General features: G+C 41.0%; 1 protein-coding gene across 7 annotated transcripts in view; it reads right to left on the bottom strand.

Moving 5' to 3' along the window:
* ARHGEF11 (Rho guanine nucleotide exchange factor 11) overlaps window positions 1-24,503 on the bottom strand; it is a 4,318,379-nt gene that overhangs the window by 3,200,297 nt on the left and 1,093,579 nt on the right. For all 7 annotated transcript variants that reach the window (XM_044059024.1, XM_044059020.1, XM_044059026.1 and 4 more), the window contains one exon: window positions 1,956-2,140. In XM_044059024.1, the coding sequence (XP_043914959.1) occupies window positions 1,956-2,140 (185 nt within the window). The remainder of the gene's footprint in view (window positions 1-1,955; window positions 2,141-24,503) is intronic.

Here is a 24,503-nt window from a genome sequence, read left to right as displayed (position 1 = left end):
GGATACGAAGATATTTTGGACCCCGTCTAAGGGGAAAGGAGCCCTTTCAAAATTAGTTTCTCTTTTCTTCCTTGGAGAGCCCTTGTGTCAAAAGCAGTGCAAATATTGCAGGTGTCCTGCAAGTGGGAAGGCCCCAAATAATAAAAAAACAAAGAGAATGTGGTCTTGAGGTGGATTTTTATGCCCACAGGAGAAGCACTTTTTTGAAGTCCGTAGACCTTTCCGACATCAGAAGAAAATTTCATATCTATTTAAATATAAAAGTACTATATGTCTAATTGTAACAACATACCTACTACCTAAATATCTAGCCCTAAAAGCTAAGTAAAACACATTATAAACAGTAAATGTACTAAGAAAAAACACACCAAGTCTATGAACTATGCTAAACATATAACAGTAATCCTAAAACTATCTATTCTCACTAGTAATGTCTTTTGGATTTTCCCGGTTAGGGGTCGCCACAGCGGAACGCCGGTCCGCTTATGACTGGCAGCAGATTTTTACGGTGTCGAGGTGCCAGCCCGACGCCCAACCTTCAACGAAGGCACACCCATTTACGCAAGCACCTACCTGCATATGTCTTTAAACGTCACTCGACCACAAGGAGGACATGCAGACTCTACACAGAAGGCGCTCCAGCCGAGAATCAAACCAGCAAACCTCTTGCTGGGAGCCAAAAATGCTAACCGCTGCACCACTGCGGCCTACCAAACTATCAATTCTCACTAAGAATCCTAATTATATCTAAAGAGAGGAACAAAAGCTTCACTTATCGTGAAACAGGATGGAGCTCTTGGTCAATATGTCTAGCTAGGCAGGCAACAAATGAGACCTGAGGTAATTCAGGCAAGAGAGGGCAACTGTGGATAGGGAAAGGTCAGCGCTCTCTAATCGAATACTATGATATAAGGTGCCGAGGTCAGATCTGACTAGATCAGACAACCCCACATGTTGAATCAGATGAAAATAGACAACATCAAATCAATGCCTTCAAAACATATGCAGCAAACTTCCACTTACTATCAACAGACAATCATTGATGTCTTTCCACAATAATCTTGAGGACAATACATCAACACAGGGAATAATAGTCAACCTTCCTGAAGATTAGCACATAATAAGCTTGACAATCAAACCAATGAACAAACACGTAGACAACGCAACTGTTAATGCTCACCAGAGTTCTACTTTGACATTAATTTGGAATGTTCATCTTTTAACACTAAAGAAAAAGGCTATATGAAGAAAAGAACTCAAAAGCTATTTCAAAGTATTACATTACTGTCTGCAGACTGTAGATTAGACACATTTTATTCATTGCCCCAAGATGATAAAACTAAAATTTATCACGGCAACAGTAGATTTCTAAAAATGTAAATTTATATACAGTGCTGTTCATCATCAGCGATTGAACTCCAAGCTTTAGTAAATTTCAGAAGTACCGCAAAGCTCAGCAGCAATTTATTTGCAACTAACTGTTGCATGCACTGTTCATTCAGTTTGACTACCAACCACCCGATCTGCTCCACTCTCTCTCTCTTCCACTCTTTATTCTCAGTCTGCTGCTTAAAAGCATACTTCCTCTCTCATCAGTCTACCTGCCTCTCTACTGCACAACAACCTGGCTGCTGCAATGCCTGACTACCTATGGCAATGCATTTCATTCCCTATGACTAATTATACACCAACCCTGCATGACTTTCTATGACTTAGCTGCATCTGTTTTATTTTTTTTAGTTGATCTGAATATCATTTCCTCACACCCATAAATAACAGTTACTTTACACCACAGAAATGTACTTCTCACTCACGTCATTTTATCATTCAAGCCCCTCATCCCTAGCTGCCAGCCTGTAGCCTGCCACACACATATACCTCTTTTATTCACTGATTTTCTTGTTTGATTTTTCCAACTTGTCATATGCAACTTGCAAACTTACACACTATCTTACCTGTAGTGGGCGTGGTTCAGTAATCCTTGAGGATGAGTATGGTAGTGCCATTGGTGAGGGTGGTAAAGGAGATGAAGGGTTAGCTTGTGAATTCTTAGTTGAGCCCGTAGATGGATCCTGCTGCAACGGAAGACTCGTTGTTGAGGGTGGGGGCCCCAGCAAAGTCAATGCAACATAAGCTCCAGCTACAAAAGAAAAGAAAATGTGTCATGAAAATAAAGTATAAATTAGTAAACAAAAAAATGCCCATATCGTCATCCTGCAAATACATGTTCAAGTTTTAGCCATTATTTTAACATCTACTATACTAAAGACTTGCAAATCAATACCAGCTATAATGAGAACAAACAGAAAGCACATGGGTTCTGTGCCTGCAGTCACAGTTATCAAAGAAACATAAGTTATACAATTACCAATGAACTCAAAATACAGCTCCAGACAAGTGACAAGCAGAGTACCTCAAGGTTCAATCCTGGGACAGTTCTTGTTTGGCATCTACTTCTCTGAAGTACAGGCCAGCACTAAGGGACTCTAGCTAACAAAGTTTGCAGATGACTGCAAACTGGGAGCCATTATTAAATCGACAAATGATGTGGATATTCTACAAAAGGACGTTACAAAAACAGATGCTTGGTGCCAGAGACATGGGCTCAAGCTCAATGCCAAGAAATGTATAGTTATCCCCTTTGGGAAAAAACATGTACCCATGAATTACCACATAAGTGTCAGTACACTAAACACCGAAAGTGTGATAAGGGACTTAGGGACACAGGCAGACAGTGGTCTCACCTTCAATAACCACAAAGCCACAACAGTCAGGAAATCCTTCTATGGGGCACACCTCATCATTAAGGGCTTTTCATCCAGAAAAAAGGAGATCATTGTCCCACTGTACTCATCCCTCATTAGAGTACAACACCCTGTTTGATATGTTCCTCACAAGACATCTGCAACAACTGGAAAGGCCACATAAATACCTCATGAAAAGAATCACAGGCCTAAAGCAGATGCCCTATGCTGACCGTCTAAAAAATCTCCAGCTATACTCTGTCGCACATCGCCTACTCAGAGGCGATCTCTGCTTAACATACAAAGCCATGTCAAACCCAGTGCTGTAAGTATTACATTACTGTCTGCAGACTGTAGATTAGACACATTTTATTCATTGCCCCAAGATGATAAAACTAAAATACAGTGGATATTCTACAATTTTAAATTTTAAAGAAATCCCAATCCCTCAGAGCCACAAGCTCCAGGGATCTAAACCTGGTAATCACAATGAACAAAACATGCTGGAGGGATAGGTTCCTGACCCAGAGACTCCCCATACTCTGGAACAGACTGCCCATACATGTCAAGCTGAGCACCTCTTTGGCCCTCTTCAAAAGGAACCTTGATGACTGGATGGGAGATGGGAAATTCGCCCCGGGGATCTCATCAATCACCCTGCTAAACAGGGGACCAGGGAAGTAAATATTCTGGGAAGAAATAGCTAGGGAATTGTTATGGCTAGGCTTGTATAGGCCCTAGGGCCGACAGCCTAGTGCCAACCTATGAACCAGAAAGTACAGTTTTGTACCTACCATAAATGTAGATGTCCGAGAGGTATGCATCTGCAGTCCTAACAAATGGGTTGTCCTGGCCTCAGGCAGCCCTTCGGTCGGCCGGATTCCAAAGTCTGGGTCTGGCCTCGGCTGGTGTCGCACTTCACCCGACGTCATAGCTGCAGTTCTTCGGGTATAAAGGCATCAGCCGACGCCATTTTCCTCAGTGTTTCTTGCCCCAGATGCCAGATGCCCTCTAGGAAGGCTAAATTTGGATAAATGCAAATGTTTCCAAAAAACAGAGAGCAAAATAGAAATAAACATGTATATACATATATACAAACAAATACACCATAATAGACTCCCCCAGCTAGCTACAAGATGGGCAAATACCCTAGGAGTACCACAGAGGGGAAGGAGGGAGGGTAATCCTGACTGCAGATGCATACCTCTCGGACATCTACATTTATGGTAGGTACAAAACTGTACTATGTCCTTCAAGGATGCATCTGCAGTCCTAACAAATGGGTTGAGTACCATAGCCAAACTGGGGGAGGAGGCCCTAACAAGATTATGGTGTAGTTAAGATCCCTTGCAAAACAGCAGTGGCAAAACCTGCTCGGGATCTGGAGTATAAGGGTAGATTATAATGCTTGGCAAATGTATGCACGGAGCTCCAAGTAGCAGCCTCTAAAATGTCTTTTGTAGCCACTCCTCGTAAAAAAGCTGTAGTAGTGGCTGTAGCCCTTGTGGAGTGAGGTCTGATATTTTCTGGAGTTGCCTTTCCATGATAAGAATAACAAAATCTAATGCAATTTCCTATCCATTTTGAGACTGTCTGTTTTGAAATTGCTTTTCCTTCCATTCCTGTGGCATATGCTACCAGAATCTGGTCAGTTTTTCTATTGTTCTTGGTTCTGTCCAGGTAGTAGCGCAATTGCCTATGCACATCCAAGGTATGCAGTAGTCTTTCTCCCCTGTTCTGTGGGTTGGGGAAGAATGTAGGTAGGTGGATTGCTTGGTTTAAAGATACCCTGGAAACCACCTTTGGCATAAAGGTAGGATTAGTTCTCATTGACACTCTATCCTGATGGAAGATAAGGAAGGGTTGCACTGCCATTAATGCCTGTAATTCAGAAACCCTTCTTGCTGAAGTGATTGCAAGCAGGAAAGCAGTTTTCCATGATAAGTACTGTAATTCTGCTGTTGCTGCTGGCTCAAAAGGGGGAAGTGTCAACTTTTCCAGCACAAAGTTCAAGTCCCATGTAGGCAATGGTGGCTTCCTTGGTGACTTTACATTTTTGATTCCTCTCAGAAACTGCCTGAGTAGAGGATGAGAGAAAACTGGAGGATCCATGTTGTATTCTGCTGAAATAGCTGATGCATGAATCTTAATGGAAGAGTAAGACAGGCCATTGTGGAAAAGCTCTGCTAAGTATTCCAGGATGTTAGCTATGTTTACCAGTGCTACATTTTGCCCTTTTGCTGCACTCCAAAAGAGATATCTTTTCCATTTCGCTGAGTAAGTTTTTCTTGTTGAGGGTCTGCGAGCTTCCAAGATAATGTATTTAACCCTTTGAGATAAATCTGGGTTATTTTGTCTTATGCAATGCTCCAAGCAGCTAGCTGCAGTGTTTTCAGGTTTGGATGCAGGGTTTTGAAGTTGTTCTGTGTTAGCAGTAAAGGAACCAGGGGTAGAGGCCATGCGAGTTCCCAAGACATACTCCTCAATAGTGGGTACCAGCGCTGTCTCGGCCAGTCTGGAGCTATCAGGATGATCCTTGGGTGGTCTTCTTTGATCTTCAATAGCACCTTGTGTATCAAAGGAAGAGGTGGGAATGCATATGCTGTCAGGTTTTCCCAACTGAAAGATAGGGAGTCCACCTTTCAAGCAAGTGGGTGGTATGTCCTTGTGCAGAATTTTTTCAATTGGTGATTGTGTGGGGATGCGAATAAGTCTATTTCTGGTAGTCCCCATTTCCTTGTGATGGATTTGAAGATGTCTGGATGCAGCATCCATTCGTGGGCATCCGTGGTAGTCCTGCTTAAGATGTCTGCTAGTATGTTTTCTTTTCCTGGCACAAATATTGCCTTGAGCTGTATATTGAGGCTTAGGGCCACATTCCAGAGATCCATTGCCATCCGGCATAGAGGATATGAATGTGTTCCTCCCTGTTTGTTGATATACCACATAACTGTGGTGTTGTCCGTCCTTATCAGCAATTGTCCCTGTTGGAGAAACGGTCTGAATGCCTGGATTGCCAGTTTTACTGCCAGCATCTCTTTTTGGTTTATGTATAGATTTAGCTGGTCTTGAGTCCATAGGCTTTGTATGCACTTGTCCAGCATGTGTACCCCCCAACCGAGGTCTGAGGCGTCTGTGGTGATAGTCTGGCTTGGTTGAGGGCTGTGGAGGGGCAGCCCTTTGTCCAATTGGCAGGCCTGAGCCCACCATCGGAATTCTTGCTTCAGGCGTGAAATTATTGGAATTTGTGTTTCTAGGCTGTGCTTGTGCTGAGACCATAAATTCCTGAGGTACCATTGCAACTTCCTCATATGCAGTCTGGCATGTGGGATCAATATTATGCAGGATGCCATGTAACCCAGGGCTTGCAGGACTTTCCTTGCTGTAAGCTGGTTCTGCGTTGTTAATGCCATGAAGTAGAGTGGAAGTTGCTTTTGTTTTTCTGCTGTGAGGGATGCCATTTGATTTGATGTGTCCAGTTCTGCACCCAAGAAGGTTATCCTTTGGGATGGCAACAGCCTTGACTTTTTTATATTGACTGTGTATCCCAAGGCTTGCAGTAGATGAATGACTCTTTTCAAGTCTTCTGTTAATTTCTTTTTGTTGTCCGCTTGTAACAGGCAGTCGTCCAGGTAGGGGTAAATTTGAATTCCCTGAAGCCTGCAATGAGCAATTACTGATGCCAGGCATTTCGTGAATACTCTGGGCGCAGTAGATAAGCCAAAAGGCAATGCTGAGAATTGATAATGCTCTGATCCTGCAAGAAATCTGAGGTATCTTCTGCAATTTGGTCGAATGGGGACGTGCAGGTATGCCTCCTTGAGATCTAGAGTTACCAGCCAAGACTCCTTGCCCAGCATGGGAAGAAGCTGCTGTAGAGTCAGCATTTTGAATTTTGGGACAATGAGGTATGTGTTCAGTGCGGACAGGTCTAGAATAGGCCTCCATTGATTTTCCTTCCTTGGCACCAGGAAAAGTCTGGAGTAAAAAATCCTTGTCCTTGTTCCATAGATGGTACCTTTTCTATAGCTCTCATCCTTTTTAAGTTGTCTATTTGTTCTAGAGCGTTTGCCATCTGATTTGGAGGTAGGTTTGGCATTCCTCTCTTCCTTGGTAGAGTATGGAAGTGAAACCTGTAACCTTTGTCTATTGTCTGTAAAATCCATTTGTCTCCTGTAATGCAATGCCAGTTTACTGAAAATAAGGCTAGCTTTCCGCCTAAGGGTGCTTCTAGTTGTTCCCTGGTAGGCGGCTTCAGAGCCAAGTCACTGGGATTGTCCTGTGTAAGTGGTAGTGGCTGGATCTGTAGCAGTACTTCGCTGGTTGTTAGGCTGCCACTGACGTCCCCTGTAGGCACCTCTGGATTGACCTCTGCCTCTTGTCCGCCTATTCCTGCCTCTCTGTGCTCTGTTGGTGTCTGGAAAGGACCAATTCTTGGAAGGCCAGTTCCTACTAAACCTTGGAGGCTGGACCTGTAAGAAATCCTTGACTGTCTGGACAGATTTTGCTTTCTCTTCCACCTTCTTCAGCACTTGCTGTGCAGGAGGCCAAACAAATTGTGTTTATCCATGGGAGCATCTAGGAGCTTTGATTTTACATGGTCTGATAAGGACTGCTCTTTTAACCATGCATGCCTTCTGATCACTGTACCAGTCATAGCTGATCTAAAGGAGGCCTCCAGTGCATCATAGCTGCATTTTAAGGAATGATTACTGACCTGCTGTATGTTATGAACCATTTCCTGAAGGGACTTTCGGTCTAAAGTTTCAGGTGAGGACAGCTTTTTAGATAACTGATCTAACATAAATTCCTGATACTGAATCATGTGGAACTGACAGTTTAAGGCCCTAGCCGAAAGAGTAGCAGAAGTATAAACTTTTTTACCCCATCTCTCCAAGGCCCTAGATTCCCTTTCAGAGGGGAGTGGGTTTTTGGCAGAGGTAGCTGCTACAGCCTTGGGACCCTGTGAAATAGTTTCAGGATCTGCAAAAGGTGCCTTATACAAGTGATTATGTGTGTCCGGAACCCTGTAGTATCTGTCGGGCTTAGCAGGGGCCGGAGGGAGTGAATCAGGAGCAGTACAAGCATCATTAAATGCATCATCCACAACTGTAAGTACTGGAGGAATGGCTAAAGGCCTATGCTGTGGCAAATGCAAAAAAGTCCTAAGCCTTTTCCTAGAGTCTGAGAAATCCTGACCCTGCCATTGAAATTATTCCCTCATAGCATGCAAGGTTTCCCCAAAAGAAAATTCCTCAGGAGGAGAGGCAGAAGGAATGGAGTCTTCTGCATCAGAGTCCTCATATGGAGAGTAAGGGCCCTCAGGAGGGTTTGTATTTTCTGATTCATCTGAGGAGTAATCAGAAGAAACTGGCTCAGGGGGTTCTGCTCTAGGCCTCTTCTCTGGAGGGGGTTGAGAGGCCCTATCAGGGTGAGACTGGGATCCCCTGATCAAAGAAATGAGATCCTCTGCTAGACTAAGCATTTGAGTACTAGAGCTAGGCCTGTGAGAGGGGGCTTTAGTAGGCAAGGCCTTGGAAGATTTAGCTGCTTTAGCCCTGGCAAAGGCCTTAATTGACATGGATGCAGGGGGCCTAGCAGCTCCACGTGCAGGAGTAGATACATCTAGGGAATAGTATCTGATAAATCCTGAGAAACTGTAAGAGCAGGTGGAATTTCAGTAGCAGATTCAGCCATGCTGGAAGAGGCCTCGGTAGTAGAAGGCATGCTTTCGGCCGAAGGAAGAACCGCAGACTCAGTTTCAGCCGAAACCGAGATACTCGCGGTTGGCTTACCCGCGGTTTCGGCCGAAACCGCGGACCGCGAGTGTCGGTCCTTTTCCTTACGCTTTTTAGCTAAATGTGAAGTCGGAGTCTCCGACGGCATGATATAAGCAAAAGCGGAGCCGAAAAACTCTTCTGCAAACTCCGAGGGACGGCTAAGCGTCCGTCGGTTGAAGGAAGCACAGGCTAAACAAGCTGCTACGTTGTGGTCTGGGCCTAAACAAGGTAGGCAGTAAGAGTGGAAGTCTTTATGAGGTATTTGTTTCCCACAAGTTAAACAGTTATTCACTTTTTCTGACATCGGCTGAGGCAAGAAAGAGTCCCCAACGGGGTACTTAGCTTTTTAGAAGTCTTCGGTAGTAGTAATCTCTGGATCTGACCGACCGGCACTTGCGAACAGCTTCTGCTTCGGGCGCCACGCGGCAAGAAAGACGGAGGAAAATGGCGTCGGCTGATGTCTTTATACCCGAAGAACTGCAGCTATGACGTCGGGTGAAGTGCGACACCAGCCGAGGCCAGACCCAGACTTTGGAATCCGGCCGACCGAAGGGCTGCCTGAGGCCAGGACAACCCATTTGTTAGGACTGCAGATGCATCCTTGAAGGACATCATTACATTTATCTGTCTCTGTCTGGACACTGGAAACTGGTTAAGTGGTTGCTTTGGTGCTTCTTCACTGCAACAACAGTCCTACAACGAATACACAGTATACTACTTTAAACACTCGCTCCCATGAGAAGTATTCCGCAACGAGCAACTATGAATACACAGTTGTATCTTTCGGCTTTTCCCGGTTAGGGGTCGCCACAGCAGAACTCCGGTCCGCTAATGATTGGCAGTAGATTTTTATGTACCGGCTTGCCAGGCCTGATGCACAACCTTCAACGAAGGTACGCCCATTCACGCATGTCTCCACACAGAATACGCTTTAGCTGAGAATCGAACAGGACAACGTCTTACTGTCAGGCAATAACGCTACCGCAGCATAACTATGAATACACAGTATACTACTTAAAACACCTGTTCCCATGAGAAGTATCCCACATCGAGTAACTATGAATACGCAGTATACAAATTTAAACACCTGCTTCCCATAAGAAGTATTGCTCATTAAGTAACAATGAATGCACAGTACACTACTTTAAACACCCGCTCCCATGAGACGTATTCCACATCGAGTAACAATGAATACGTAGTATACTACTTGCCAAGAGGAAAAGCAATCATGCTAAAATCATAACTTTACACCATTAAGAAATGTGAAGGGGAAACAGGCCTCCAGAGTTCCCACAGATCTCTTTGGAAGGGGTGACTTGGAGGAGGAAGGTGAGCGAGTCTTTCCAGTGTTTTGACTTAGACCAGATAAATCTAATGTTCTGGTGAGCATATGACTTGCGTACTTATTCTGCTCCTGTATGGGCCCTTGAAACTAGTGGACTGAATTCCCCCAGCAGACCATTGGTGGCTTTTAGAACGGTGGCTCCAGTTCTAGAGAGGAGTTTAAACTGTAGTGCTAAGCACTGGTCATCTCCAGTATTGACGTTCTCGGACAGCTTGAGCTCCAACAGCGTATGCTGTTAGTCTAGAAGTCAAGGGTCTGCTACAGGAAGAGTAACAATAACTGATACAATCGGACATCCATTTAAAAGGAGAAATCTTTCTTAATTTTTAACCTTTCTTGCAGTTGGAAAAGGAAACAAACAAACCGTTCATCTTTTCTGAAATCTTTAGTACAATGAAGACAAACTCTGAACTATCTATTTACATCCAGACAATGTAACTGCTACTCATCTGTATTTGAGGTAGACAAGTTAATTGACTGACTCATGTTTACCTTAGTGACTACTTTGGCATAAAGGTGGAGTTTGTCCCAAGTGTGACTCTGTCTTGATGAAAAATCAAATAAGGGAACTTTAAGGCTAGAGCATGAATCTGTGAAACTCTCTTTGATGAAGTAACGGCTACAAGAAGGATAATCTTCCAGATCAAGAACTTAAAATGTGCTGAATTAGATGGCTCAAATGAAGGCTTAGTTTATTTCTCCAAAATAAAGTTTAGATTCCATGGGGAAACAGGGCAAATCAAGGGTGGCCAGGTGCAGAAAACGCCTTTTAAAGCTGCTCTGCATGGTTTACGCGATGCTAGAGAGGAAGAAGAAAATCTTGGGTCAGAGGATGAGATAACAACCACATTAATTTTTACTAAACGGTAATTAGCTCCTTTGTTGAACATGTCCACTAAAAATTTAAGTATCTGTGAAATCAAAACAATAAGGGCATTCTATAATCTGCTCAGCAGTCCAGAGAGAAAGATTCTTCATTTGCCCATGTACATTTTCATTGTCAAGGGTCTTTGACAAATGTTTATCAAGATAATCACCTCTGGAGGGAACAAGTGGTCACTGGCCATCAACTGAAGTGGAGAAACCATGCAATCCAGTGTAGGGATCAAATGTTTGTGTGAGATTGCCTAGACAGGTGATAAAAGCAGTTGAGTTGTGGATGCTGCAAAAGGAGAACAGATCTTCGTTCCAGGCAAGGGCAAGACTGGGGATCCATATACGATATGAGTAAAATAGGGCTAGGAGAACTTTTTGCTGTGTACATTCTGCGTTTCTGTATAAATCTAGTTAATGAAGGGAATGGGGAAAATCCAGAAGATCCAGCAACAAAAATCACTTGCAGATCACTAAAGCCAATAACTCTGCTGGTGAAGCACTATTCTCTTGCACCATAGCCAAATTATGGAACGCCCTCCCACCCACAATTACCTTCATACCATCATGCATCCACTTCAAAACTTTACTAAAAGCGCACCTAAAAACATGCTGGCTATATCCTTGCAACTCCCACTCCAACCACTAACTTTCTTTCCATTCCACTAACTACCTTGATTATAGCAAGCTCAGATGCTCATAAGCCTAATACTTATTATACAGCAGGAACTTCTTATTGAAACATTTGTTAATATCTGTTATGTACTTCACAGATAAAGATTCTAGTTGTCTACTGATATACTATGTTCTTCATTTGTAAATATGTTGTAAGTAATTGCTATGTTAAATTGTTAATTGCTATGTAATCCAATGTAAATACTGTCTGTTTATTTTAACTGTGGAGCTTTTCTCCCCGGGCCTCCAATGAAAATAGACCTACGCCCAGTTGGACACTCCTAGTCAACAAATATAAATAAATGGGGAAAATGCATGCATGAGACCTGGGGGCCAAGTGTGTGAGAAATTATCTCTTGGGGGTGTCCCTTGTGGTAGACAACAGAAAAGAAACGGTTGCATTTAGTGTTGATGGTGAAGCACAGGGATCACAAGAGGGTCTTCCCCATCTCTGAAATATCTTTTTATTTTATTTATTTATCAATTGTTTACTGGGAAAGTCTGACCGGACACAGGTCCTTTTTCACCAGAGGCCCTGGGAGAAAAGCTCCATGAGTAACAGTAAATTTTCATGCACACATTACAATAATCAAAAAGTATAAAGTAAACAAAATGTGGTATACATAACATACAAATTTGTTATATCTTGACAACAAAACCTAAGCTTTTGAACACAGCTAGTACCACTTGTAGGTATGACTTAAGTCAAGATATAAGGTTAAAAGAGGTTGGTAGGAACAAAGGATTAAACACCGGGGAGAAGTTGGATATGTTTTGGGTATACTGTGATGTATCAGAGCATTCATTAGGGGTTAGTACAGGAACATAGCCCCTTATTTTTTAGATAAGCTTCAAGTGATGGCTGGTGGTTAATGCATGAGATTGACAGAATGGAGTTAGGAAGGGAGTTCCACATACGAGATATATAGCTGGAAAATAAAGATTCTCCTGCAGTGTTGTTGGCCTTGGAGACGGTGAGTAAGTTCTTGTTGTTAGAGCGAAGTGGTCTGCTGGAACTGTAAGGAAGGATGAGATTTTGTAGGGCAGTGGTTCTAGTTGGCTAAGTTACAATTTTGTGAGTTAGAGAGAGTTGGTTGTAAAGAATAATGTTGGGAAGCTCAAGCCAGTCTAGTATCCTTAAAGCTGTACAATGATGTGTTCTATATGGGCAGTCAGATGCAAACTTAGACATTTTATAATAAAATGGTTCTAGCTTAGATAAGCCAGTTTTCCTTACATTAGTTAAAATTGGAGAGGCATATAGTAAAGTGGATTTGTGCTAATGTAATTTTGTCCATTTTGGTCAGGAACCTTTTGTGCCTATATAGACTTCAAAGTGTCTTATGGACTTTTTTTATAGTTAGCGAGAAATGCAAATCAAATTTTAGGGTATTGTCAATTTCAACTCCAAGAAGCTTTGTATGGGTTGTCGGGGAGATTACAGTACTGTCTTTGGCTATTATGTTAAATGTCTGGCATGAAATAGATGTCTTGTTAGGTTGTAAGAGTAATAAATTAGTTTTGTTTGGGTTCAGGACTAGATGGGGACTGGCTAGCCATGTTTCAACAGAAGTGAAAGATTCCTGTATTTGAGAATGAAGAGCTGATAGAGAAGTGACAGCACAGATAAGTGTTGAATCATCTGCAGACTATTATAGAACCATGTGGAGTAGCTGTGTGTAGATTATTAGTCACAGATAAGTGTTGAATCATCTGCAGACTGTATTATACAACCATGTGGAGTAGCTCTGTGTAGATTATTAGTCACAGATAAGTGTTGAATCATCTGCAGACTATTATAGAACCATGTGGAGTAGCTGTGTGTGTAGATTATTAGTCACAGATAAGTGTTGAATCATCTGCAGACTGTATTATAGAACCATGTGGAGTAGCTGTGTGTAGATTATTAGTCACAGATAAGTGCTGAATCATCTGCATACTGTATTATAGAACCATGTGGAGTAGCTGTGTGTAGATTATTAGTCACAGATAAGTGTTGAATCATCTGCATACTGTATTATACAACCATGTGGAGTAGCTCTGTATAGATTATTAGTCACAGATAAGTGTTGAATCATCTGCAGACTATTATAGAACCATGTGGAGTAGCTGTGTGTGTAGATTATTAGTCACAGATAAGTGTTGAATCATCTGCATACTGTATTATAGAACCATGTGGAGTAGGTGTGTGTAGATTATTAGTCACAGATAAGTGTTGAATCATCTGCAGACTGTATTATAGAACCATGTGGAGTAGCTGTGTGTAGATTATTAGTCACAGATAAGTGTTGAATCATCTGCATACTGTATTATAGAACCATGTGGAGTAGGTGTGTGTAGATTATTAGTCACAGATAAGTGTTGAATCATCTGCAGACTGTATTATAGAACCATGTGGAGTAGCTGTGTGTAGATTATTAGTCACAGATAAGTGTTGAATCATCTGCAGACTGTATTATAGAACCATGTGGAGTAGCTGTGTGTAGATTATTAGTCACAGATAAGTGTTGAATCATCTGCAGACTGTATTATAGAACCATGTGGAGTAGCTGTGTGTAGATTATTAGTCACAGATAAGTGTTGAATCATCTGCAGACTGTATTATAGAACCATGTGGAGTAGCTGTGTGTAGATTATTAGTCACAGATAAGTGTTGAATCATCTGCAGACTATTATAGAACCATGTGGAGTAGGTGTGTGTAGATTATTAGTCACAGATAAGTGTTGAATCATCTGCAGACTGTATTATAGAACCATGTGGAGTAGCTGTGTGTAGATTATTAGTCACAGATAAGTGTTGAATCATCTGCATACTGTATTATAAAACCATGTGGAGTAGCTGTGTGTAGATTATTAGTCACAGATAAGTGTTGAATCATCTGCATACTGTATTATACAACCATGTGGAGTAGCTGTGTGTAGATTATTAGTCACAGATAAGTGTTGAATCATCTGCAGACTGTATTATAGAACCATGTGGAGTAGCTGTGTGTAGATTATTAGTCACAGATAAGTGTTGAATCATCTGCAGACTGTATTATAGAACCATGTGGAGTAGCTGTGTGTAGATTATTAGTCACAGATAAGTGTTGAATCATCTGCAGACTGTATTATAGAACCATGTGGAGTAGGTGTGTGTAGATTATTAGTCACAGATAAGTGTTGAATCATCTGCAGACTGTATTATAGAACCATGTGGAGTAGCTGTGTGTAGATTATTAGTCACAGATAAGTGTTGAATCATCTGCAGACTGTATTATAGAACCATGTGGAGTAGCTGTGTGTAGATTATTAGTCACAGATAAGTGTTGAATCATCTGCAGACTGTAGACTTATAGAACCATGTGGAGTAGCTGTGTGTAGATTATTAGTCACAGATAAGTGTTGAATCATCTGCAGACTGTATTATAGAACCATGTGGAGTAGCTGTGTGTAGATTATTAGTCACAGATAAGTGTTGAATCATCTGCATACTGTATTATAGAACCATGTGGAGTAGCTGTGTGTAGATTATTAGTCACAGATAAGTGTTGAATCATCTGCAGACTGTATTATAGAACCATGTGGAGTAGCTGTGTGTAGATTATTAGTCACAGATAAGTGTTGAATCATCTGCATACTGTATTATAGAACCATGTGGAGTAGCTGTGTGTAGATTATTAGTCACAGATAAGTGTTGAATCATCTGCAGACTGTATTATAGAACCATGTGGAGTAGCTGTGTGTAGATTATTAGTCACAGATAAGTGTTGAATCATCTGCAGACTGTATTATAGAACCATGTGGAGTAGCTGTGTGTAGATTATTAGTCACAGATAAGTGTTGAATCATCTGCAGACTGTATTATAGAACCATGTGGAGTAGCTGTGTGTAGATTATTAGTCACAGATAAGTGTTGAATCATCTGCAGACTGTATTATAGAACCATGTGGAGTAGCTGTGTGTAGATTATTAGTCACAGATAAGTGTTGAATCATCTGCAGACTGTATTATAGAACCATGTGGAGTAGCTGTGTGTAGATTATTAGTCACAGATAAGTGTTGAATCATCTGCAGACTGTATTATAGAACCATGTGGAGTAGCTGTGTGTAGATTATTAGTCACAGATAAGTGTTGAATCATCTGCAGACTGTATTATAGAACCATGTGGAGTAGCTGTGTGTAGATTATTAGTCACAGATAAGTGTTGAATCATCTGCAGACTGTATTATAGAACCATGTGGAGTAGCTGTGTGTAGATTATTAGTCACAGATAAGTGTTGAATCATCTGCAGACTGTATTATAGAACCATGTGGAGTAGCTGTGTGTAGATTATTAGTCACAGATAAGTGTTGAATCATCTGCAGACTGTATTATAGAACCATGTGGAGTAGCTGTGTGTAGATTATTAGTCACAGATAAGTGTTGAATCATCTGCAGACTGTATTATAGAACCATGTGGAGTAGCTGTGTGTAGATTATTAGTCACAGATAAGTGTTGAATCATCTGCAGACTGTATTATAGAACCATGTGGAGTAGCTGTGTGTAGATTATTAGTCACAGATAAGTGTTGAATCATCTGCAGACTGTATTATAGAACCATGTGGAGTAGCTGTGTGTAGATTATTAGTCACAGATAAGTGTTGAATCATCTGCAGACTGTATTATAGAACCATGTGGAGTAGCTGTGTGTAGATTATTAGTCACAGATACGTGTTGAATCATCTGCAGACTGTATTATAGAACCATGTGGAGTAGCTGTGTGTAGATTATTAGTCACAGATAAGTGTTGAATCATCTGCAGACTGTATTATAGAACCATGTGGAGTAGCTGTGTGTAGATTATTAGTCACAGATAAGTGTTGAATCATCTGCAGACTGTATTATAGAACCATGTGGAGTAGCTGTGTGTAGATTATTAGTCACAGATAAGTGTTGAATCATCTGCAGACTGTATTATAGAACCATGTGGAGTAGCTGTGTGTAGATTATTAGTCACAGATAAGTGTTGAATCATCTGCAGACTGTATTATAGAACCATGTGGAGTAGCTGTGTGTAGATTATTAGTCACAGATAAGTGTTGAATCATCTGCAGACTGTATTATAGAACCATGTGGAGTAGCTGTGTGTAGATTATTAGTCACAGATAAGTGTTGAATCATCTGCAGACTGTATTATAGAACCATGTGGAGTAGGTGTGTGTAGATTATTAGTCACAGATAAGTGTTGAATCATCTGCAGACTGTATTATAGAACCATGTGGAGTAGCTGTGTGTAGATTATTAGTCACAGATAAGTGTTGAATCATCTGCAGACTGTATTATAGAACCATGTGGAGTAGCTGTGTGTAGATTATTAGTCACAGATAAGTGTTGAATCATCTGCAGACTGTATTATAGAACCATGTGGAGTAGCTGTGTGTAGATTATTAGTCACAGATAAGTGTTGAATCATCTGCAGACTGTATTATAGAACCATGTGGAGTAGCTGTGTGTAGATTATTAGTCACAGATAAGTGTTGAATCATCTGCAGACTGTATTATAGAACCATGTGGAGTAGCTGTGTGTAGATTATTAGTCACAGATAAGTGTTGAATCATCTGCATACTGTATTATAGAACCATGTGGAGTAGGTGTGTGTAGATTATTAGTCACAGATAAGTGTTGAATCATCTGCAGACTGTATTATAGAACCATGTGGAGTAGCTGTGTGTAGATTATTAGTCACAGATAAGTGTTGAATCATCTGCAGACTGTATTATAGAACCATGTGGAGTAGCTGTGTGTAGATTATTAGTCACAGATAAGTGTTGAATCATCTGCAGACTGTATTATAGAACCATGTGGAGTAGGTGTGTGTAGATTATTAGTCACAGATAAGTGTTGAATCATCTGCATACTGTATTATAGAACCATGTGGAGTAGGTGTGTGTAGATTATTAGTCACAGATAAGTGTTGAATCATCTGCAGACTGTATTATAGAACCATGTGGAGTAGGTGTGTGTAGATTATTAGTCACAGATAAGTGTTGAATCATCTGCAGACTGTATTATAGAACCATGTGGAGTAGCTGTGTGTGTAGATTATTAGTCACAGATAAGTGTTGAATCATCTGCAGACTGTATTATAGAACCATGTGGAGTAGCTGTGTGTAGATTATTAGTCACAGATAAGTGTTGAATCATCTGCAGACTGTATTATAGAACCATGTGGAGTAGCTGTGTGTAGATTATTAGTCACAGATAAGTGTTGAATCATCTGCAGACTGTATTATAGAACCATGTGGAGTAGCTGTGTGTAGATTATTAGTCACAGATAAGTGTTGAATCATCTGCAGACTGTATTATAGAACCATGTGGAGTAGCTGTGTGTAGATTATTAGTCACAGATAAGTGTTGAATCATCTGCAGACTGTATTATAGAACCATGTGGAGTAGCTGTGTGTAGATTATTAGTCACAGATAAGTGTTGAATCATCTGCAGACTGTATTATAGAACCATGTGGAGTAGCTGTGTGTAGATTATTAGTCACAGATAAGTGTTGAATCATCTGCAGACTGTATTATAGAACCATGTGGAGTAGCTGTGTGTAGATTATTAGTCACAGATAAGTGTTGAATCATCTGCAGACTGTATTATAGAACCATGTGGAGTAGCTGTGTGTAGATTATTAGTCACAGATAAGTGTTGAATCATCTGCAGACTGTATTATAGAACCATGTGGAGTAGCTGTGTGTAGATTATTAGTCACAGATAAGTGTTGAATCATCTGGAGACTGTATTATAGAACCATGTGGAGTAGCTGTGTGTAGATTATTAGTCACAGATAAGTGTTGAATCATCTGCAGACTGTATTATAGAACCATGTGGAGTAGCTGTGTGTAGATTATTAGTCACAGATAAGTGTTGAATCATCTGCAGACTGTATTATAGAACCATGTGGAGTAGCTGTGTGTAGATTATTAGTCACAGATAAGTGTTGAATCATCTGCAGACTGTATTATAGAACCATGTGGAGTAGCTGTGTGTAGATTATTAGTCACAGATAAGTGTTGAATCATCTGCAGACTGTATTATAGAACCATGTGGAGTAGCTGTGTGTAGATTATTAGTCACAGATAAGTGTTGAATCATCTGCAGACTGTATTATAGAACCATGTGGAGTAGCTGTGTGTAGATTATTAGTCACAGATAAGTGTTGAATCATCTGCAGACTGTATTATAGAACCATGTGGGGTAGGTGTGTGTAGATTATTAGTCACAGATAAGTGTTGAATCATCTGCAGACTGTATTATAGAACCATGTGGAGTAGGTGTGTGTAGATTATTAGTCACAGATAAGTGTTGAATCATCTGCAGACTGTATTATAGAACCATGTGGAGTAGCTGTGTGTAGATTATTAGTCACAGATAAGTGTTGAATCATCTGCACTGTATTATAGAACCATGTGGAGTAGGTGTGTGTAGATTATTAGTCACAGATAAGTGTTGAATCATCTGCAGACTGTATTATAGAACCATGTGGAGTAGGTGTGTGTAGATTATTAGTCACAGATAAGTGTTGAATCATCTGCACTGTATTATAGAACCATGTGGAGTAGGTGTGTGTAGATTATTAGTCACAGATAAGTGTTGAATCATCTGCGTACTGTATTATAGAACCATGTGGGGTAGGTGTGTGTAGATTATTAGTCACAGATAAGTGTTGAATCATCTGCGTACTGTATTATAGAACCATGTGGGGTAGGTGTGTAGATTATTAGTCACAGATAAGTGTTGAATCATCTGCAGACTGTATTATAGAACCATGTGGGGTAGGTGTGTGTAGATTATTAGTCACAGATAAGTGTTGAATCATCTGCGTACTGTATTATAGAACCATGTGGGGTAGGTGTGTGTAGATTATTAGTCACAGATAAGTGTTGAATCATCTGCAGACTGTATTATAGAACCATGTGGAGTAGGTGTGTGTAGATTATTAGTCACAGATAAGTGTTGAATCATCTGCATACTGTATTATAGAACCATGTGGAGTAGCTGTGTGTAGATTATTAGTCACAGATAAGTGTTGAATCATCTGCAGACTGTATTATAGAACCATGTGGAGTAGCTGTGTGTAGATTATTAGTCACAGATAAGTGTTGAATCATCTGCATACTGTATTATAGAACCATGTGGAGTAGGTGTGTGTAGATTATTAGTCACAGATAAGTGTTGAATCATCTGCAGACTGTATTATAGAACCATGTGGAGTAGCTGTGTGTAGATTATTAGTCACAGATAAGTGTTGAATCATCTGCAGACTGTATTATAGAACCATGTGGAGTAGCTGTGTGTAGATTATTAGTCACAGATAAGTGTTGAATCATCTGCATACTGTATTATAGAACCATGTGGAGTAGGTGTGTGTAGATTATTAGTCACAGATAAGTGTTGAATCATCTGCAGACTGTATTATAGAACCATGTGGAGTAGGTGTGTGTAGATTATTAGTCACAGATAAGTGTTGAATCATCTGCAGACTGTATTATAGAACCATGTGGAGTAGGTGTGTGTAGATTATTAGTCACAGATAAGTGTTGAATCATCTGCGTACTGTATTATAGAACCATGTGGAGTAGGTGTGTGTAGATTATTAGTCACAGATAAGTGTTGAATCATCTGCATACTGTATTATAGAACCATGTGGGGTAGGTGTGTGTAGATTATTAGTCACAGATAAGTGTTGAATCATCTGCAGACTGTATTATAGAACCATGTGGAGTAGGTGTGTGTAGATTATTAGTCACAGATAAGTGTTGAATCATCTGCAGACTGTATTATAGAACCATGTGGAGTAGGTGTGTGTAGATTATTAGTCACAGATAAGTGTTGAATCATCTGCGTGCTGTATTATAGAACCATGTGGAGTAGGTGTGTGTAGATTATTAGTCACAGATAAGTGTTGAATCATCTGCATACTGTATTATAGAACCATGTGGAGTAGCTGTGTGTAGATTATTAGTCACAGATAAGTGTTGAATCATCTGCAGACTGTATTATAGAACCATGTGGAGTAGCTGTGTGTAGATTATTAGTCACAGATAAGTGTTGAATCATCTGCAGACTGTATTATAGAACCATGTGGAGTAGCTGTGTGTAGATTATTAGTCACAGATAAGTGTTGAATCATCTGCAGACTGTATTATAGAACCATGTGGAGTAGGTGTGTGTAGATTATTAGTCACAGATAAGTGTTGAATCATCTGCAGACTGTATTATAGAACCATGTGGAGTAGCTGTGTGTAGATTATTAGTCACAGATAAGTGTTGAATCATCTGCAGACTGTATTATAGAACCATGTGGAGTAGGTGTGTAGATTATTAGTCACAGATAAGTGTTGAATCATCTGCGTACTGTATTATAGAACCATGTGGGGTAGGTGTCTGCAGATTATTAGTAAAGAGGGAGAAAAGGAAAGGGCCCAAGACAGACCCTTGGGGGACACCAATGGATAAAGGAAAATGTGGAAATAGGTCACCCTGCCATAGAACAGATTGTTGACAGCCAGATAAATACTTATGAAACCATGCTGTGGCAGACGGTGAGAAGGATAGTTCAGTTAAGTACATCTATTAGTTTGAAATGGGAGACCATATCAAAAATTTTTGATAAGTCTAGAAAGATGGCAGATACAAAGTTGTTGTTATTCTTGTGATTATTTACAGTATTAGTGAAGGATAAGAGAGCTGTAGTGGTATTATGTGATGGGCGAAACCCATCCTGAGTGTTTGCGAGAAGGTTGTTAGTAAGAATTTCATGACCTGGAGATAAATACACCTTTCGAGTAGCTTAGAAAGAGGCGAAAGAATAGCAATTGGCCGATAGTTTGTCAGTTCTGTGGAAGGACCCCCTTTATGAAGTGGGATTATATGAGAAATTTTCCATGGGAAATTTTCCACAGCTGAGGGGACCTTGTTTTCAAGAATGGATCTATTTATAAAGATTGATACTGGGAAGGCTACAGATTCCGCTGCAGTTTTCAGGTATTCACTGGGTATGTTATCGATGGCAAGTGTAGTAGGTTTTAGTTTCTGCAGTAGTTTCTTTATAGTGGCTGTAAGAACTGGGGAGAAAGAGAGCGAGGCATTGCTAGTTGTAGACTTGGCTGGTTTGGTATCAAGAGTAGGAGTTTGCTGTTTGGAAAGGGCAATTATAGACTCACTAAAACATTTGTTAACATCTTCTGAGCTAATGCACTGTTAATAGACCACTCATGTACGGGCAGTATTTGCTCAAACCGTCTGCAGTCACTGGATGTCCCCTCAGCATTTGCATTGCTACAATGTGATGTTACAGCCCATTCTCAAACCCTCATGACTTCTCTGCAAAGGGGAGAGGATCATGTTCCTCCTTGACTGTTTATGTATCACACCACTACTGCCATGTTAATGGTGCTGAAGGATATCGCACCCTGGGGAGACGGTTCCAAAATGTCTGTAATGCTAGGAGAACTACTCTCATATCCAAGAAACTGATGTATGATTTGGCATCCTGTGATGTCCACATATCCTGAACTATCCTGTTGACATAATGCCCCCCCCCCCCCACACACACACACACAAATACAAATTGGATACAACACTAGTCACCGTGGCTGTTGGGGGTCAGTCAAAGGAATGGGGTGCCCATAGACAAATTGTGTGAATTCATCCATAGCAGACAAATCATGCAATTATTTGATACTGTATGGATTATGGGTTGGGTTACATGATTCCACTGAGTCCTGAATGTCTACTGTAACACTCTCATATTGAGTCTTGTATGTGGCACTGTCTGATTAGAGGTAGCCATTAGGCCCAACACCTCGGAAGAGTCTCTTTCATGTGGTAGTTTTCTCTTCTGGACAGCTGGTTACTGGGAAGCTGGGTGGGTAGGAACTGTGGAAGTAATAAAGAATGGAATGTTTCTATCTAGTTGCAGAATACGACTGGGGGGGTGCTGATGGCTTCACACTTGGTCTACTCATCAAGGAATTCCCTTCACATTAGGACATCCTCACACCTAGCCACATATATGATGCCCACCCAACAGATTTCACCTCACTTAACTCAGTAAATCCTAGCCTGAGTGACACATCAAAGCTTAATTCCCAAGGATGCAGTTTTGCAACTTACCTGTAAGTAAATGCATACATCTAAAAAACTACAAAAGTTACAAAGAAGTCAAAATGTAAAAATTCTTCAGCCCACACTGTTCTTTCACAATGGTGATACTAAAATGTCAACTCCAGGCATAATGATGATTTTACATTGGACAGGTAATTACATAATACATAAATTGTACTGTTAGAAATATATAAATAACTGTTAATATCTCATTAAACACAGTAGATACTCAACTATCAGTGTGACATTTGGATGAGCAGATGTGATCTTCAATTTCCGACAAAGACGTTTTGTAGATGTCATTCCATTTTTGAGACATCTGCAAAATTAGTATTAATATGTATATTTAATGGGTGGTGCAGCGGTTAACACTGTTGCCTCACAGCAAGAAGTTCTCCAGTTCGATTCTCGGCTGGGGTGCCTTCTGTTCAGGACTAAGGTTTCCCCCTCCGACCCCGGGAGGTTTGAGATGGCAGCAGTAGCTTGAGACAATAATTCTAGAGAATATTTAGTCATCTGGGTCTAGTAGTTAATAGCCCTAAAAGCTAAAGTTGCTGAGGTGTAGATCTTTTTACCAAGTCTTTCCAAGGTTCTACTTTCCTTGTCAAAATGCAACAGGGAAGTTGAAGGGAGCATCTGGAATGCTTGTCAATAGCAACTGAGATAACTGCTGGGTCTGCTGCAGGGGCATCTGAAAAGGAAATTGTCCTCTAAGACTTTGTAAAAATGATTAGGCTTCTTAGGGGCTGGGGCCAGAGAGTCTGGATTTTGAGAGGCATTGTGAAAAGCATCCAAAAAAGTTGGGTAAACGGGTGAAACCTAAGAAGAACTAGGCAAATCCATTTGTAGCAATTGGTAGCACCTTTTTTCTGTGTCTGAAATTTGGATGGTATCCCATTTGAAGTGCTCCCCCATTTTCAAGATGGTTTCCCCAAAGGAAATTTCTTCAATGGGAGACTCGGCGCCTACAGACTCCTCTTCAGGAGATACGTATTCTGAAGGAGAGGGTATCTGAGTAGAGTAGTCTAAGGATTCCTCTTCTTCAGAAGAGGAATCCTCTGATGAATCAGACTTTCTAACCCTTTTCTGGGAAGACTGAAGCCCTGGGGAAGGAGGTACTGTTGAAGTCTGTTTAAGGGCCATAAAGGCCTGGAAAAGGCTTTGAGATAAGGCTTGCCATTCTGAAGGGGGCTCTTTAGTAGTGGATAAATGGTTTGTCTTTTGCTTTTTCTTAGCTGGAGACACTATTTTTCGAAGGGGTGGACGGCCAGTCGGTGGCCTAGTATCGGAAGACTCAGACTCTGGGACTTCAGGTGCATAACTGAAAGCTAATCCCCTAGGGTCCTCAATGCATTCAAGCCTTGGTTTCCCCTCAATGTCTGCTCAAACTCTAGTGACATGCTCGTGGCTGAATGCAAGGCAACTTCAGAAATGGGTATGGCCTGCGACTCCAAAACAGAGCTCCCATGTGCCACTCCAGGTCGATCGACACCTATGGAGGGGCGTCGGGTGGTAGAGGTGCAGCCAAAGGCATAGGCCTAGCTTTTTTGGCCTTATGCTTCAGAGGCTCGGTATCAGATGCCAGTGCACCCACCAATTGTTTAGTTAGTAGTTTTAAACACTGGTTTTCCAAATACAAAGCTAAGGAATTAAGCCTGCTTCTATTGGTCTTTGGAACAAAAAACTGGCAAATACTACAGGACCTATGGTCGTGAATGGGGCTTAAGCAGAAGAGACACTGGCTATGGCTGTCCTTATGTGGAATTTGTCTTCTACACTGACACTTGCCCTTCCTGGATGACATAACAAACAGGAACAAAGAAAAAATTCCCCAATGGGGGACTTATTTGAGAAAACGATGACTAACATGCTGGAAACTGCAAGCCCGAAGTTCGCTAGCTGGGTTTCTGACTGGTAGCAGAATAGTTCTGAGGATGGCACATGCGTACATCCA

Source organism: Protopterus annectens, chromosome 17.part0 (assembly GCF_019279795.1).
Source record: "Protopterus annectens isolate FY-2018-M chromosome 17.part0, PAN1.0, whole genome shotgun sequence".
NCBI lineage: Eukaryota > Metazoa > Chordata > Ceratodontiformes > Protopteridae > Protopterus > Protopterus annectens.
This window is presented reverse-complemented; position numbering and strand designations above follow the sequence as displayed.